Below are 14,473 nucleotides of genomic sequence, written 5' to 3'. Positions count from 1 at the left end.
AACTCATCTTTTCCTACCGTGAGGATTAGTAGATATCTGATCCTGAGCCCTGATTAGAGGTCGTAGCGTGAGGGATTGTTCATTATCTTTTTTAAGACCTTCAAATGAGGATCAAAAATCCTTCCTTCCTTCCTTCTTTCGTTCTTTCCTTGCCTCCCTGGGGCTTGAACTCAGGGCTTGGCCACTTCCCTGAGCTTCTTTTGCTCAAAGCTAGCACTCTATCACTTGAGCCACAGAGCCACTTTTCTGTTGATGTGAAATCATCATGAATGCTAGGCAAGCACTCTACACTAAGCCACATTCCTAGCCCGTACCTTGTTCTTTCTATAGTGGTAGAGGGTGAGGTATACAACTAGAGTTATATGACACTATTTTGAAAATGAACTATATAAACTGTGGGTAGGGATGTGAGGGGGACACTGGGCAAGAGTAAAAGGGTGACACTGGCCCAAAAGAAATGTACTCATGGGGGCTGGGAAGATGGCTCAGTGGTAGAGCGCTTGCCTTGCATGCAAGAGGCCCTGGGTTCAATTCCTCAGCAAAAAGAAAAAAGCCGGAAGTGGCGCTGTGACTCAAGTGGTAGAGCTCTATCCTTGAGCTGAAGAGCTGAGGGACAGCACCCAGGCCCAGAGTTCAGGCTCCATGACTGGACCCAAAAAAAAAAAAAAAAAAAAAAGAAAAGAAATATACTCATTACCTGACTTATGAAATGGTAAAATCCTCTGCATATCAGCAGTAAAAAAGGATATATGTTAAAAAAAAATGAAGGAGATAAATTTAGGACCTGTCGTAGTGCCTAGATTTAAAATATCTACCATGTCAAATTCCTTGAAGGAATTCTATATACTTTTACATATGATATTATATTCTGAACACTATCTTAAACTGTAAGAATTGTCTCAAAAAAATTCTCCTAGCAGACTTAAGGACTAAAAATAAACACATTTAAATCTTATCAAAGCTGAGCACTGGTGACTTATACTTATAATCCTACCTAATCAGGAAGCTGAAATCTGAGGATTGTGGTTCAAAGCCATACCAGCAGGAAGGCAGGAAGTCCATGAGACTTTTTTTTTTTGCTGGTTGTGGGGCCTGATCTCTGGGCCTGGGTGCTGTCCCTCAGCTCTTCAGTTCAAGGCTAGTGTTCTACCACTTGAGCCACAACTCCACTTCCTGCTTTTTCTGCTTATGTGGTGCTTAGGAATCGAACCCAGGGCCTCATGCATGCAAAGCAAGCACTCTACCACTGAGCCACCTTCCCAACCCTCCATGATACTCTTTTTTTTTTTCATTAATAAAATAAATGGTTTATGTTTTATTTATTTTTCCCATGAGACTCTTATCTCCAATTAACTACCAGAAAGTCAGAAGTGGTAGTGTGGTTTAAATTGGTAGTGTTAGCCTTGAGCAAAAAAGATCAGGGACAGTACCCAGGCCCCTAGTTCAAGCCCCATGACCCCTACCTGCCTCCCACAAAAATCCTATCAAATGTAATGTAATTCCTTTTGAGAAAATTGTTTATACGCATTCCTATATAATTTTAATTTCAAATAAGAAGAAAGCAGAATTAATGACAATGCTAAAGTAGAACTTTCAGATTCAGGCACATTAACCAGACCACTATAAGAATAAGACAATGTAAATTCCATTTCAGTTAGCAAAGTATGAAGAGCTGAAGAACAGTGTCTCTGAGCTTACCTTCAGAAAATAGTCAAACAAGGGCTTGTACTTCTTGCCTTTGAGATAGGCACCAGGGAACCTAGAAATAAGAGAAAAAGCAAATTCAAATGAACAATAAGGCTAAAAGAACCTAAGAAATGAAACTAAGTCACATTAAGTCACCATCCCTTCTGGTTAGTCACAAACAAACTAAATTTAGAACTTAATTTGAACATGAACATAACTTTCAGATAATAAAGCTATCTCTCTCTTTTTTTCCTTGAAGCTTATACTGAGGCTTGGACTCAGGGCCTTCCATTGTTGCTTGGCCATTTTGCTCAAAGCTAGTGCTTTGCCACTTTACGCCATGGCTATACTTCTGGCTTTTTGCTAGTTAATTCTCCAATTATCTCTGGATTTTCCTGCCTGGGCTGACTTCAAACTTTGAACCTCAATCCTCAAATCTCAGCCTCCTGAGTAGCTAGGATTACAGGTTAAGCAACCAGTGGTAGGCTAAAACTTGTCTTTTAAAAAGCAATGTCAGACACACATACCCATCAATTATTTGAATAATCACCTTTCAAGGATCTCATAGTCACTTTCCAATTTATAGAGGGCTGATAATCTAGCTTCCATTAAAATGAGCAATTTTCCTCTGGCAACATCTATGAGAACAAGGAAAAAGAGTGGAGCTCAGTAATATTAGACCAACTGACTTTAAATACAAACATCAGGCATGCTATTTTTTCTTACTGAGAAGCTTCTACATCTCTTGTACCTACAACTAGTGTGCCCACAACCCACAGAGGAACCCTGCAACGCTTCAAGGATGACAGTAAGACACAGACAGCAAAGGCAGTAAGTAGATACTATTAATTGTGTTGATATCCCTTTTAAGAAAATTAGTGATATACAAAGTAAAGTTCTCTGTAATCTAATCCTTGTACATGTTTATTTAGTCATCTATTCATTTAGATTATTTTCTTTTTTTCTTTTTTTTTTTTTTGGGTTTGGTCGTGGGGCCTGAACTCTGGGCCTGGGCACTGTCCCTCAGCTCTTCAGCTCAAGGCTAGTGCTCTACCACTTGAGCCACAGCGCCACTTCTGGCTTTTTTCTTTTTTCTTATGTGGTGCTGCGGAATCGAACCCAGGGCCTCAGGCATGCAAGGCAAGCGCTCTACCACTGAGCCACCTTCCCAGCCCCTCATTTAGATTATTTTCATGGCATAAAATAACCCATGTACATAAAATGTGTAAGTCTACCATTTAAACAATGCCTATTATTTTTCTGGTTAACAAAAGATGGAGTTTCTCAGACTTTTCTGACTAGGCTTGTTTTGAACCGTGATCCACCAGTTCTGACTCTCCTGAGTAGTTCAGATGACAGGCATAAGCCACCATGTGAAAGTTTATTTTTTTTTCTTTAAAGTCTAATTTAATTTCATTATTTAGTAGTTGTACAAAGAGGTTATCATTCTATGTCAGGTTATGAGTACAATGCTTCTTGATCAATGTCACCCCACCATTGTTCTTCCCTATTTCCCACCCATCCCGACCCTCAAGTTATGTAGTTCAATTTTTACATAATGTACTTAAAATTTTCAAAACAACCATAAAGTATTAAAGTATTACTATAGTTTTCCAATTTGTGATTACTTAATATAAAAAACAATCCGCTAGGTCTCAGCCTCCTGACTCTGACTCCACTCTTTTCTCAAATTCTTCCCTTACCAACACAAACTAGTATGAACCTAGTTATCTGGTATAATATAGCCTATTGGTTTTATTTAAAAAAATCATGTTAGGAAATGGCACTGTGGCTCAAAATGGTAAAGTGCTAGCCTTGAGCAAAAGAACTCATGGATAGTACCCAGGCCCTGAGTTAAGCCCCACAACTTACAAAAAAGTCACATTAACCAATTCTCCACTTCTAAGTAGCATTAAATATATCAGCCATCTTGAATAATCACTAATACTCAGTATATCCAAACTGATATCATTCCAAACTGAAAGTCTGTGCTCATTAAACTAATTCTCCCTTCCCTCTCATACTTGGGCAACTGTATGTGCCTTCTGTTTGAGTGTGACTACTCTAGGTACCTTGGAATACTAGTCTCTATGTGACCGCTTTATAACAGCACACATTTTCTCTTCTTTCTTTTTAAAACTTTTATTGTAAAGGTGATGTACAAGAGGAGTTCCAGTTCCAGTTTTTTGGTGATTAATTGGAGATATGTTTCAGACTCTTCCTACCTAGTCTGGTTTTCAATCTTTAAGTCTTCTGAGTAGCTAGGATTACAGGTATGAGCCACAAGTCCCTGGCTATGCTTTACTTTTTGTGTGTGTATGTGCGTCCGTCGTGGGGCTTGAATTCTGGGCCTGGGCGCTGTCCCTGAGCTCTTCAGCTCAAGACTAATGCTCTACCACTTTGAGCCACAGCACCACTTCCGGTTTTCTGGTGATTCATTGGATATAAGAGGTTCATGGACTTTCCTGTCTCAGCTGGCTTTGAATTGTGATCCTTAGATCTCAGCCTCCTGAGTAGCTAAGATTACAAGGCATGAGCCAACACCCTGATTTTTGCTTTATTTTTTGAAGAAATGCCACAGGGTTTTTCACTGTAGGTATACCAGTTACTGTTTCTGTTTTTTTTTCCTTAACAATAATGTTTATCTCTTTTTTTTCTCATAAACTATACAAGTCTCCAAGTCTGAAAGGCATTTATTTGCTCACAAAATACCAACCTTTTTTTGCCATATAAATCTGTATGGAAAGAACTAGTTGGGACTATAACTCTCTACAAAACATTTTTTTTGTGCCAGTTCTGGGGCTTAAACTCTGTGCCTGGGTGCTGTCCTTGAGCTATTGCTCAAGGTGAGCACTCTACCATTTGAACCATAGTGCTACTTCTGGCTTTTTTTGAGCAGTTTGTTAAGAGTTTCACAGAGTTTCCTGCTCAGGCTGGCTTCAAACCATGACCTTCAGATCTCAGCCTTCTGGAGTAGCTAGGATTATAGGCATGAGCCACCAGCTCCCAGCAACTTTTTTTTTTTTTTAATTTTATTTTTTATGCCATGGCTTGAACTCAGGTCCTAGGTGTTGTTCCTTAACTTTTATTATGCAAAGCTGGCATTCAACCACTTGAACAACAGATCCACCTCCAGCCTGGTTAATTAGAGATGGAGTCTCTTAGACTCCATCTGCCCAATTCCTTCTGCCCAAACAGGCTTCAAAATGTCATGTTCTGGCATTTGCCTCCCGAGTAGCTAGGATTACCAGTATGAACCACTAATGTCTGGCTTCTACCAGGAAATAATTGAGTGACACAAAGTCCTCCTTTAGGTAGCAATTTCTAATACTAATGTTTCTGAATCTTAGCTTCTGTATTTGCACTAGAAACATGATGTATAAAAGTACATCACAAACTGAAAAGTTTTATTCATACTTTTTTTTTCTCACGTCAAAACTACTTTAATTTTTCTTTCTTTCTTTTTTTTTGTCTATTGTGGGCCAGGGTCTGAACTCAGGGCCTGGACACTGTCCCTGAGATTTTTTTTTGCTCAAGGCTAGTGCTCAACCACTTTGAGCCACAGTCCAACTTTCAGTTTTCTGGTAGTTAATTAAGAGTCTCATAGACTTTCTTGCCCAGGCTGGCTTTGAACTGCCACCCTCAGATCTCAGCCTCCTGAGTAGCTAGGATTATAAGGCATGAGCTACCAGTACCCGGTAACTTTAATGTTTTGTTCATTAGTTTTCAATCAGAAATTTAAAAAAATACTTTTTAGAGGTATCTTTCATTTATATAATACATATGGTCTCACTACTTAAGAAGTAATTGTCCTATCAATATGAAGCACAAACAATCAGGCTCATATTATAATTAATTTAATTGACAGTCCTGGGGCTTGAACTCTGGGCCTGGGCACTGTCCTTGAGCTTCTTTTACTCAAGGCTAGCACTCTACCATTAGAGCCACAGCACCAATTCCAGTCTTTTCTGTTTATGTGGTACTGAGAAATGGAACCTAGTGCATGCTAGGCAAGTACTCCCCAGTCCTCTTACCTTTAATCTTTACATACTGCATATCAGGATTAACACATAAAGCAAGGTTACTAGGCAGAGTCCAAGGAGTAGTTGTCCAAGCAACTAAAGATATATTTTCATCTTCCTCCAAAGGGAAAGTTATAAATACTGAAGGATCTTGAACATCCTGAAATAGAAAATACTTTCTAAAATCTGTAATAACAGACACATATTTAACTGATCATAAAGAGAATTAGAAGACATGAAATTTTAGGATAACATAAGCTCTTGAAAAAAAAAAACACTTGCTGCCAAAAAAAAAAACACAAAAACAAAAAAACAAAACAAAACAAAACAAAAAAACACTTGCTGCATTCTTATAATGGCTCACGTCTATAATCCTAGCTACTCAGGAGGCTGAGAGCTGAGGATTGCTGTTCAAAGCCAACCCAGGCAGAAAAGTCTGTGAGTCCCTTATCTCCAATAAACCACCAGAAAACCAGAAGTGGGGCTGTGGCTCAAGTGCTAGTCTTGAGCTGAAGGACAGTGCCTAGGCCCAGAGTTTAAGCCCCACAAATAACCAAAAAAATAAAATAAAATAAATAAAGAAGAAGAAGAAGAAGAAAATACAGCTGAGTCCAGTGGATCATGCCTGTAATCTTAGCTACTCATGAGTCTGAGAGCTAGGGGATGGCAGTTTAAAGTCAGTCTGGGCAGAAAAATGTAAGAGACTCCATCTCTAATTCACCAGAAAAATTCTATACTGGGGATATGGCTCAAGTGGGAGAGTCAACTGTGATCAAATAAGCTTCCTGAAAGTACTAAGTCCTGACTTAAGCTCTGGTACCAGCAAAAAAGCAAACAACAAGTTTTAATACTTGATAATTTTTTTGTGTGTTTATGCCAGTCCTGGGGCCTGAATTGAGGGCCTGGTGCTTTCCCAAGGTTTTTTTTTCTTTTCTTTTTTTGCCAGTTCTGAGGCTTGAACTTAGGGACTGGGCACTGTTCCTGGGGTTTTGCTCAAGGCCAGCTCTCTACCACTTGAGCCACAGTGTCAGTTCCAGCTTTATCTGTTTATGTGGTATTAAGGAATGGAACTCAGGGCTTCATGCATGCTATGCAAGCACTACAACTAAGCCACATTCTCAGCTTCCCCAAGGTTTTTTGTTCAAGGGTAGCACTCTGTAACTTGAGCCACAGTTATACTTCTGGCTTTTTGGTGGTTAATTGCAGATAAGAGGCTCACAGACTTTCCTGCATTGGCTGGCTTTAAATCTCAATCCTTAGGTAAAGTAGCTAGGATCACAGTCATGAGCCACCACGCCTGGCTTGATAACTTTTTAAAAATTTTTTTGGGTCTGGTCGTGGGGCCTGAACTCTGGGCTTGGGCACTGTCCCTCAGCTCTTCAGCTCAAGGCTAGCGGTTCTACCACTTGAGCCACAGTGCCACTTCCGGCCTTTTTCTTTTTGCTTATGTGATGCTGAAGAATCGAACCCAGGGCCTCATGCATGCAAGGCAAGCGCTCTACCACTGAGCCACCTTCCCAGCCCCATGGCTTGATAACTTTTAAAGCAATGTATTAAATAGAATAAAGAAAAGAGGTTTCACTACTATAATTGTCCATTCTACAGAAAGTCCATAAAGGTTTATATCAATGAAATAACTGATTGAAATTAATTCAAATCAGTAAGATTTCTACAAATTAAGAATTCAGTTACATCAAAAATAAATCTATGAGAAGAGGATGCGTGGCTCAAGTGGTAGAGTACAAGCCTTGAATGAAAAGGCCAAGGGAGAGAATGAAGCCCTGAGTTCAAGTCCCAGTACAAAAATAATTAAGTGAGGCTGGGAATGTGGCTTAGTGGTAGAGTGCTTGCCTAGCTAGCATGCATGAAACCCTGGGTTTGATTCCTCAGTACCACATAAGCAGAAAAAGCCGGAAATGGCACTGTGGCTCAAGTGGTACAGTGTTAGCTTATAAGCATAAAGGGGCTCAGGGACAGTGCCCAGTTCCTGCGTTCAAGTCCTAGGACTGGCAAAAAAACAAAAAAAGTGAAGTAAATAAGTAAATAAATCTATGGCTGAGCATGGTGGTGCAGATTGCTAGAAGGCTGAGGCAGAAAAATTTCAAGTATGAGGCTAGCTTAGGTTATATAGGGATATCCTGTCACACACACATACACACACACACGCGCACGCGGAAAAAACAAACAAAAATAACAATACTATATCATCAACAACAAGAGAACCCAAAAACCAAACAAAGAAAAACTACAGGAGGAAACAAAATCTAATTTTATGTATCACAAATGTTTACTTTGTAGCAAGGATGAAAGGGCTCACTACTATAACTCAGTTGCCTACATATTTAACCCCTTTTCAATAAGAACATACTTTATCTATTTGTAGGCTATAAGCTCCCTAGCAGTAATATGAAAGTACTAGCATAGGGGCTGGGAAGGTGGCTCAGTGGTAGAGCGCTTGCCTTGCATGCATGAGGCTCTGGGTTCCATTCCTCAGCACCACATAAGCAAAAAAAAAAGCCGGAAGTGGCGCTCTGGCTCAAGTGGTAGTTGAGCTGAAGAGCTGAGGGACAGTGCCCAGGCCCAGAGTTCAGGCCCCATGACCAGACCCCAAAACAAAACAAAACAAAAAAAAGAAAGTACTAGCATATGAAAGTACTGTTGCCAGCATAAAAGCACAAGGAACCATATTAATGATAGTATCATCAAAAAAATGAAGTATATCCCTCAAAAAACTCAGATATTTATTAAAAGAATGTATAAATTTCAGTTCATTTGTGTTTTTTTAATATTAAAAACTCCATCTTAGCCGGGCGCTGGTGGCTCACGCCTGTAATCCCAGCTACTCAGGAGGCTGAGATCTGAGGATCGCGGTTCAAAGCCAGCCGGGGCAGGAAAGTCCGTGACTCTTATCTCCAATAAACCACTAGAAAACCGGAAGTGGTGCTGTGGCTCAAGCGGTAGAGCGCTTGCCTTGAGCTGAAGAGTGCAGGGACAGTAACCAAGCCCAGAGTTCAAGCCCCACAACTGACAAAAAAACAAAAACAAAACAAACAAACAAAAAACTCCATCTTAAAATTTACTAGCTAAAAGGTGGGTTGAAGGTATGGCTCAAATAGTAGAGTAAGCCAAGCAAATACAAGGCCCAGGGTTTAAGTATCAGTACTGGGAAAAAGGAAAATGTCAATTATCATTTAAAAATAGATGGTTAGATAAAATGGCAAAATGACCAGGTGCTGGTGGCTTATGCCTAAAATTCAGGAGGCTGAAATCTGAGAATCATGGTTTGAAGCCAGCCCAGTTAGGAAAGCCCATGAGACTCTTCAATTGGCTCAGGGTCACCACTCAGGCCCTGAGTTCAAGTTCCAGGGCTGGCAAAAAAAAAAAAAAAAAGGCAAAAATGAGACTAGTTCCTAAATATACACCAGTGAAGACTTCATATTTCAGAAAACTTGGTGTTTATCTTCTTTCTAGATGAATCAAAGCACTGAATTCTATAACATTCTAATGTTTCAACATCTCTGTGATACCAATGATGGATAACCATTTTCATAAGAAAAATGACCATAATATAATTCTGTACCTCAAATTTAATTCTTCCTACACCTTTGGTATAAGGTAGCAGAGAAAGCATAAAATCATCCCAACCAGTAACCCTGAAGAAGTGGTGACTAAAGGAAAAAAAGGTCTGAGCTGGATTTGATAACCCAAGAAGAGACACAAAAACATGGTCAAAGTAAGTAAAATTCATTATAATAAGACACAATATAAATACAATGAGGGGAAAAATTACTTTTGTGTGTGTGTGTATGTTTTGCCGGTCATGGGGCCTGAACTCTGGGCCTGGGCGCTGTTCCTCAGCTCTTCAGCTCAAGGCTAGCGCTCTACCACTTCCGGCTTTTTCTGCTTATGTGGTGCTGAGGAATCATGCTTCATGCTTGCAAGGCAAGCACTCTACCACTGAGGCACCTTCCCAGCCCCCTTTTTTTTGTTGGTTGTGGAACTTGAACGTAGGGCCTGGGCTCTGTCCCTGAGCTTTTTTGCTGAAGGCTGGCTGTCTACCATTTTGAGCTACAACACCACTTCTGGTTTTCTGGTGATTAATTGGAGATAAAAGTCTCACAGGCTTTCCTGCCTGGGTTGGCTTTGAACCGCGATCCTCAGATCTCAGCCTCCTGAGTAGCTAGGGTTACAGGTGTGAGCCACTGATGGCTGGTTCCCTCATTTTTATCTTAACAGTGCTTTTGTGCATGATTGATAATAATAACATCAGAACACTATAGTGACCAATGACTGGGGCTGGCACTCTATACAGGGAATACCAGTGAATACTTAACTTGATTACAATTATTCAACCTCCATATATTAATGCAGCTTAGTCTTTCACATACCTTGTAATTCTGGTGTGATTCGAAGTTAGAAAGAGGAGTATTACATGTGGTAGAGAAGGGCATGACTTTCACACCTCTATAAATGAGGCCTTTATCATACAGCTGTTTGAAGACCCACCTATCAAGTTAGGAGAAAAAGTTCTATAATTACATAACCAAAAACCTATTTGCTCAAATGCAAACAACTTTGCCAATTCCTACTGAAAAAGGAAAATGTTAGATCATATTGCATAATGACATACCAATGATATAAACCTATACTGTATGTATCAGTGAAAAAATTTACATTTTTCTTTGGAGATGTTGAAAAAGTAGTTTTATCAACATATTAACTATGGTTGGTCTTTTCCCTTTAGTTTTCTGGTGTGTTGTTTAAATTTTGTGATAATGGACAGTTTTATAAGAGCACTGTAAAAAGTATAAAACACTGGGATTAGAATCAGGTATGACTTCCACAGTTGGTGAAAATCTTTTAGTTAACACTTAGTTGTGTTGCCTTAAGCTTAGGGTACAAAGACACTATAGAGATTAACAATAATAGTCACCTAAAGTTGAACAGTGTTGACTACTCACCTCCTGAAGGTAAGTAACAACATATTTAGTGGGAACCCCTACTAAATTCTTTGTTTTCATTTTCATATTCTGATTCCTACTTGCCTATCATAGTGAGTTAAACTTTTTTCCCACTAAGCTGGGATATAGCTCAAGGGTAGAAGGATTTCATTGCATTTATAAAGTATAAAACATACTTCTCCAAATCAAATACCTACCTGAAAGCAAGCTAACTGATCTTAGCACATTTCTCCATTGACTAAGGCAACAAATAATTTCAACATACATACAACTTTAAGTAAACCTACCAGACAGATTCCATAAACTGTGGATACAAAGTTTTGTAGTCATTGTCAAAGTCAATCCATCGGCCAAGTCTGGTAACAGTAGACTTTAAAAATATGAACATTAGAATAAAATTAGAAAATTATATTTGCTATTATACAACAATATGCCTTTTAGTTTTTACTGTCATTATATGTAATTCTGAGAAATCAGAACAATCCATGGTTCAGGCAAATTTCTAAATAATACGTTATATAATGTTAAAAAACCATTTTTCTTGGTATTTACAAGTATTCATTTATAAACCCTACCAAAACCACTATGTGACACACAGCACAGAAACTGTTATTGCTACCAAGAATCATCAATGGATGCTAAAAATAGATTACTGAACTAACCACAAGGAAAAGACTATTTGTAGATAATCTCATTAGAAAATATTTACTAATTGCAAAGGAAAAACTACAGCTTTACAAAGAAAAACTGACGAGTTATACCTAAAGTGAACAAAAGTTACCATTCTGTCTCATAACATGACATACTGAAAAAGGAAATGATATCATTTTTGAGGTTTCTTGCACCAAATACCATAAATTAAATTATGCAATATTAGACCATGAGGGGCATTCTGTAAAATAATTTGCCTATATTTTTCAAAAGTGATAAAGCAGCAGCTGATGTGCAGCTCAGTAGTAGAGCACCTGCTTAGCATATATAAGACCTTTGATTCAGTCCCCAACAAAACAGTCACACAGACAGACAGACAGACAGACAGATAGACACACACACACACACACACACACACACACACACACACACACACACACACACACACACACACACACACACACACACAGAGCAACGATTTGAAAGACAAAGAGTTGCTTCAGACCTTGTTTGTGATTTTTTTTGGCCAGTCCTTGAACTTGAGAACTCAGGGTCTAGGTGCTGTCCCTGAGCTTTTTTTTGCTCAAGGGTAGTGTTCTACCACTTGAGCCACAGCTCCACTTCTGGCTTTTTGGTAGTTTATTTAAGAGTCTTAGAGTTTCTTTCCCAGGCTGGCTTTGAATCACAGTCCTCAGATCTCAGCCTTCTGAGCAGCTAGGATTACAGGTGTAAGCCATTGGTGCCCAATCCATGTTTGTAATTTTTTAATACAAATTATTTCAAAATGAAAAGTTCTCTGTGTGTGTGTGTTGTTGTTGTTGTTTTTTTTAATTTAAACAGAGAAAAGAGAAGAAAAGTCCTAAGCCAGACACTGGTGGCTCATATCTATAATCCTAGCTCTTTAAGAGGCTAAGGTCTGAGAATGGCAGTTTGAAGCCAGCCTGGGCAGAAATATTCATGACTCTTATCTTCAAAAAACCAAAGTGGATGTCTGGTTCAAATAGTTAGGTGTTAAGTCTTGAATAAAAAAAATCTAAGTAAGAACGTGAGACTCTCAGTTGAAGCCTCAGTGCCAGCACAAAAGAGAAAAAACAAAGTTCTCTACCACATATTCATCATAAGATTTCCCCCTTCTAGTGACCAGGGAATAAAGTTACGCTGGGAGAAAACTGAGCTCTGACTTTTCATGTAGATGAAATAAGACTTTATATTTCAGTAAAGTAAAGCCACTGAAGGTTTCTGAACAGAGAAGCATGATGAACAGTGCTGTGGAAAGAGTACAAGGCAGTCTGACTGACACCTAAATACTTGAACCAAACTTCCATTTTGACTTTTTGAAGGTAAGAGGCAAGGATTTTTCTGCTCAGGCTGGCTTCAAACTGTAATTCTCAGATTTCAACTTCCTAAACAGCATGAGGAAGAGACTGTTTTAGAAGAGAATATGAAAGTGAATAAGTTAGTTGTAGGTATAAAACAACCAGATACTGAGATTTGATGCTTGATGTGATCATAGGATTTTAAGTTTAAAGACTATGGGAATGATACTATTGGCAGAATAGGAAATTCTGAACAAGAGCAGGTTAGTACTTGAAGTTAAGATGAAGAATATGGAGAAAACAAAAGCCAGATTATTTTTAAATCATACAGGCCTACAAATGTAATCTGAGCAGCAGAGAAGAAAGGCGAAACTTTGTTCCCAAGCCAAAAGAACAGTGAGAATTCTGCACCCAATAAAACACTATTAAGTAGCAAACAACTTGAGAAAAAAAAAAGAAAGTGGTTCTTAGCCTGGAGGTTCAGGCTCTGATTGCAACAAACAGACATCAAAACAAAACAAGGCCTGGTCAAAACTTGAATTTTTAAAAATATGGGAATTGTTGCACTGGAACATTCTAATAAATCTGTTTGTAAGAAAAGCACAATTCCTGTCACATTCTATGAGCAGGTAGGAGATTAAATATGGAAGACTAATTAAGCACACAGAAATTAGGGGGGAAAACATGTAACTGAAGCTAACAAACTCATAAGTAGAAGCTAAGGCCTTGTTCTTTGGTATACACAATACAAAAAGGAGTGTGAACAGTTCTTGTGTCACAACCACACATGAGAAACATACTTTTAGGAAGACCTCATAAAAAGTACAAAGGACCATAAAGCATTTCAATGTCCATTTAAAAACATTTTCTGTTCATTTTCTGACAATAATTTAACATACCCTCCACTCGGCAGAGTATCTCATCACAATTGCTCGGCACTGACGGTTATATTCTGCAATCCCCATTTTGGCCACATCCTCTGGTCCTCTGATTCCCAGTGTCTTATCAATTTCATATTCCTGAAAAGTTGCAGTGAGTGTTAATATTCTTATAAAGTTGTATTTATAACTAACCAACTCTAGAAAATAAAACAGCTTTTTAGTATTATTATTGCTGTTATTAAGTAATTGTACAAAAGGATTACAATTTCCTAAGTTACCTGAGTACAATGCTTCTTGGTCAATGTCACCCCTTCATTTATTCTTCCCTCTAGTCCCTACCATCAAATTACATAGTTCACTTTTACATACTGTACATTGGTACATTGAATATAATAACTACATTTGCTCACCTTTCTTCCCTTTATTTCTGGGTTTTCCAATTCTTCACTTTTGCCCAACCCCAAGACAAATTCAACTTTCTAGTATTCACTTTGATAAACAGTACAATAATTGTTCAGGAAAGTTATGTCTTTGAATTCTTCCCCTAGTCAGTTTGTGTGTAAATGCATTTAGCCCAATGTAAACAACTTTTACCACTGAGCCACCCACCTAGCCCATGTAAACAACTTTTAAAAGAACACTAGCTCTCAGAAAATCTATAAAGGTATGGGAATGTGGATTAGTGGTAGAGTGCTTTCCTAGCATGCACAAAGCTCTGGGTTTGATTCCATAGTACCACATATACAGAAAAAGCCAGAAGTGGCGCTGTGGCTCAAGTGGTAGAGTGTTAGCCTTGAGCAAAAGACGCTCAGGGACAGTGCCCAGGCCTTTAGTTCAAGCCCCAGGACTGGCCAAAACAACAACAAACAAACAAAGCAATGAAGACCACAAATTTCTATCATATATGTGTGGAAACTTAAAAAATTCATCATACTTTGACATAGAACATGATGAAA

General features: G+C 38.7%; 1 protein-coding gene across 2 annotated transcripts in view; it reads right to left on the bottom strand.

Annotated features, from left to right (window-relative positions):
- Iars1 (isoleucyl-tRNA synthetase 1) overlaps positions 1-14,473 on the bottom strand; it is a 72,789-nt gene that overhangs the window by 48,795 nt on the left and 9,521 nt on the right. For both annotated transcript variants that reach the window (XM_042686566.1, XM_042686565.1), the window contains exons 4-9: positions 13,536-13,655; positions 10,957-11,039; positions 10,097-10,214; positions 5,721-5,868; positions 2,237-2,324; positions 1,699-1,759 (exon numbers count right to left, since the gene is read on the bottom strand). In XM_042686566.1, the coding sequence (XP_042542500.1) occupies positions 1,699-1,759; positions 2,237-2,324; positions 5,721-5,868; positions 10,097-10,214; positions 10,957-11,039; positions 13,536-13,655 (618 nt within the window). The remainder of the gene's footprint in view (positions 1-1,698; positions 1,760-2,236; positions 2,325-5,720; positions 5,869-10,096; positions 10,215-10,956; positions 11,040-13,535; positions 13,656-14,473) is intronic.

This window comes from Dipodomys spectabilis, unplaced genomic scaffold, assembly GCF_019054845.1.
Source record: "Dipodomys spectabilis isolate Male_0828 unplaced genomic scaffold, ASM1905484v1 ptg000098l, whole genome shotgun sequence".
In the NCBI taxonomy this organism is placed as follows: Eukaryota; Metazoa; Chordata; class Mammalia; order Rodentia; family Heteromyidae; genus Dipodomys; species Dipodomys spectabilis.
This window is presented reverse-complemented; position numbering and strand designations above follow the sequence as displayed.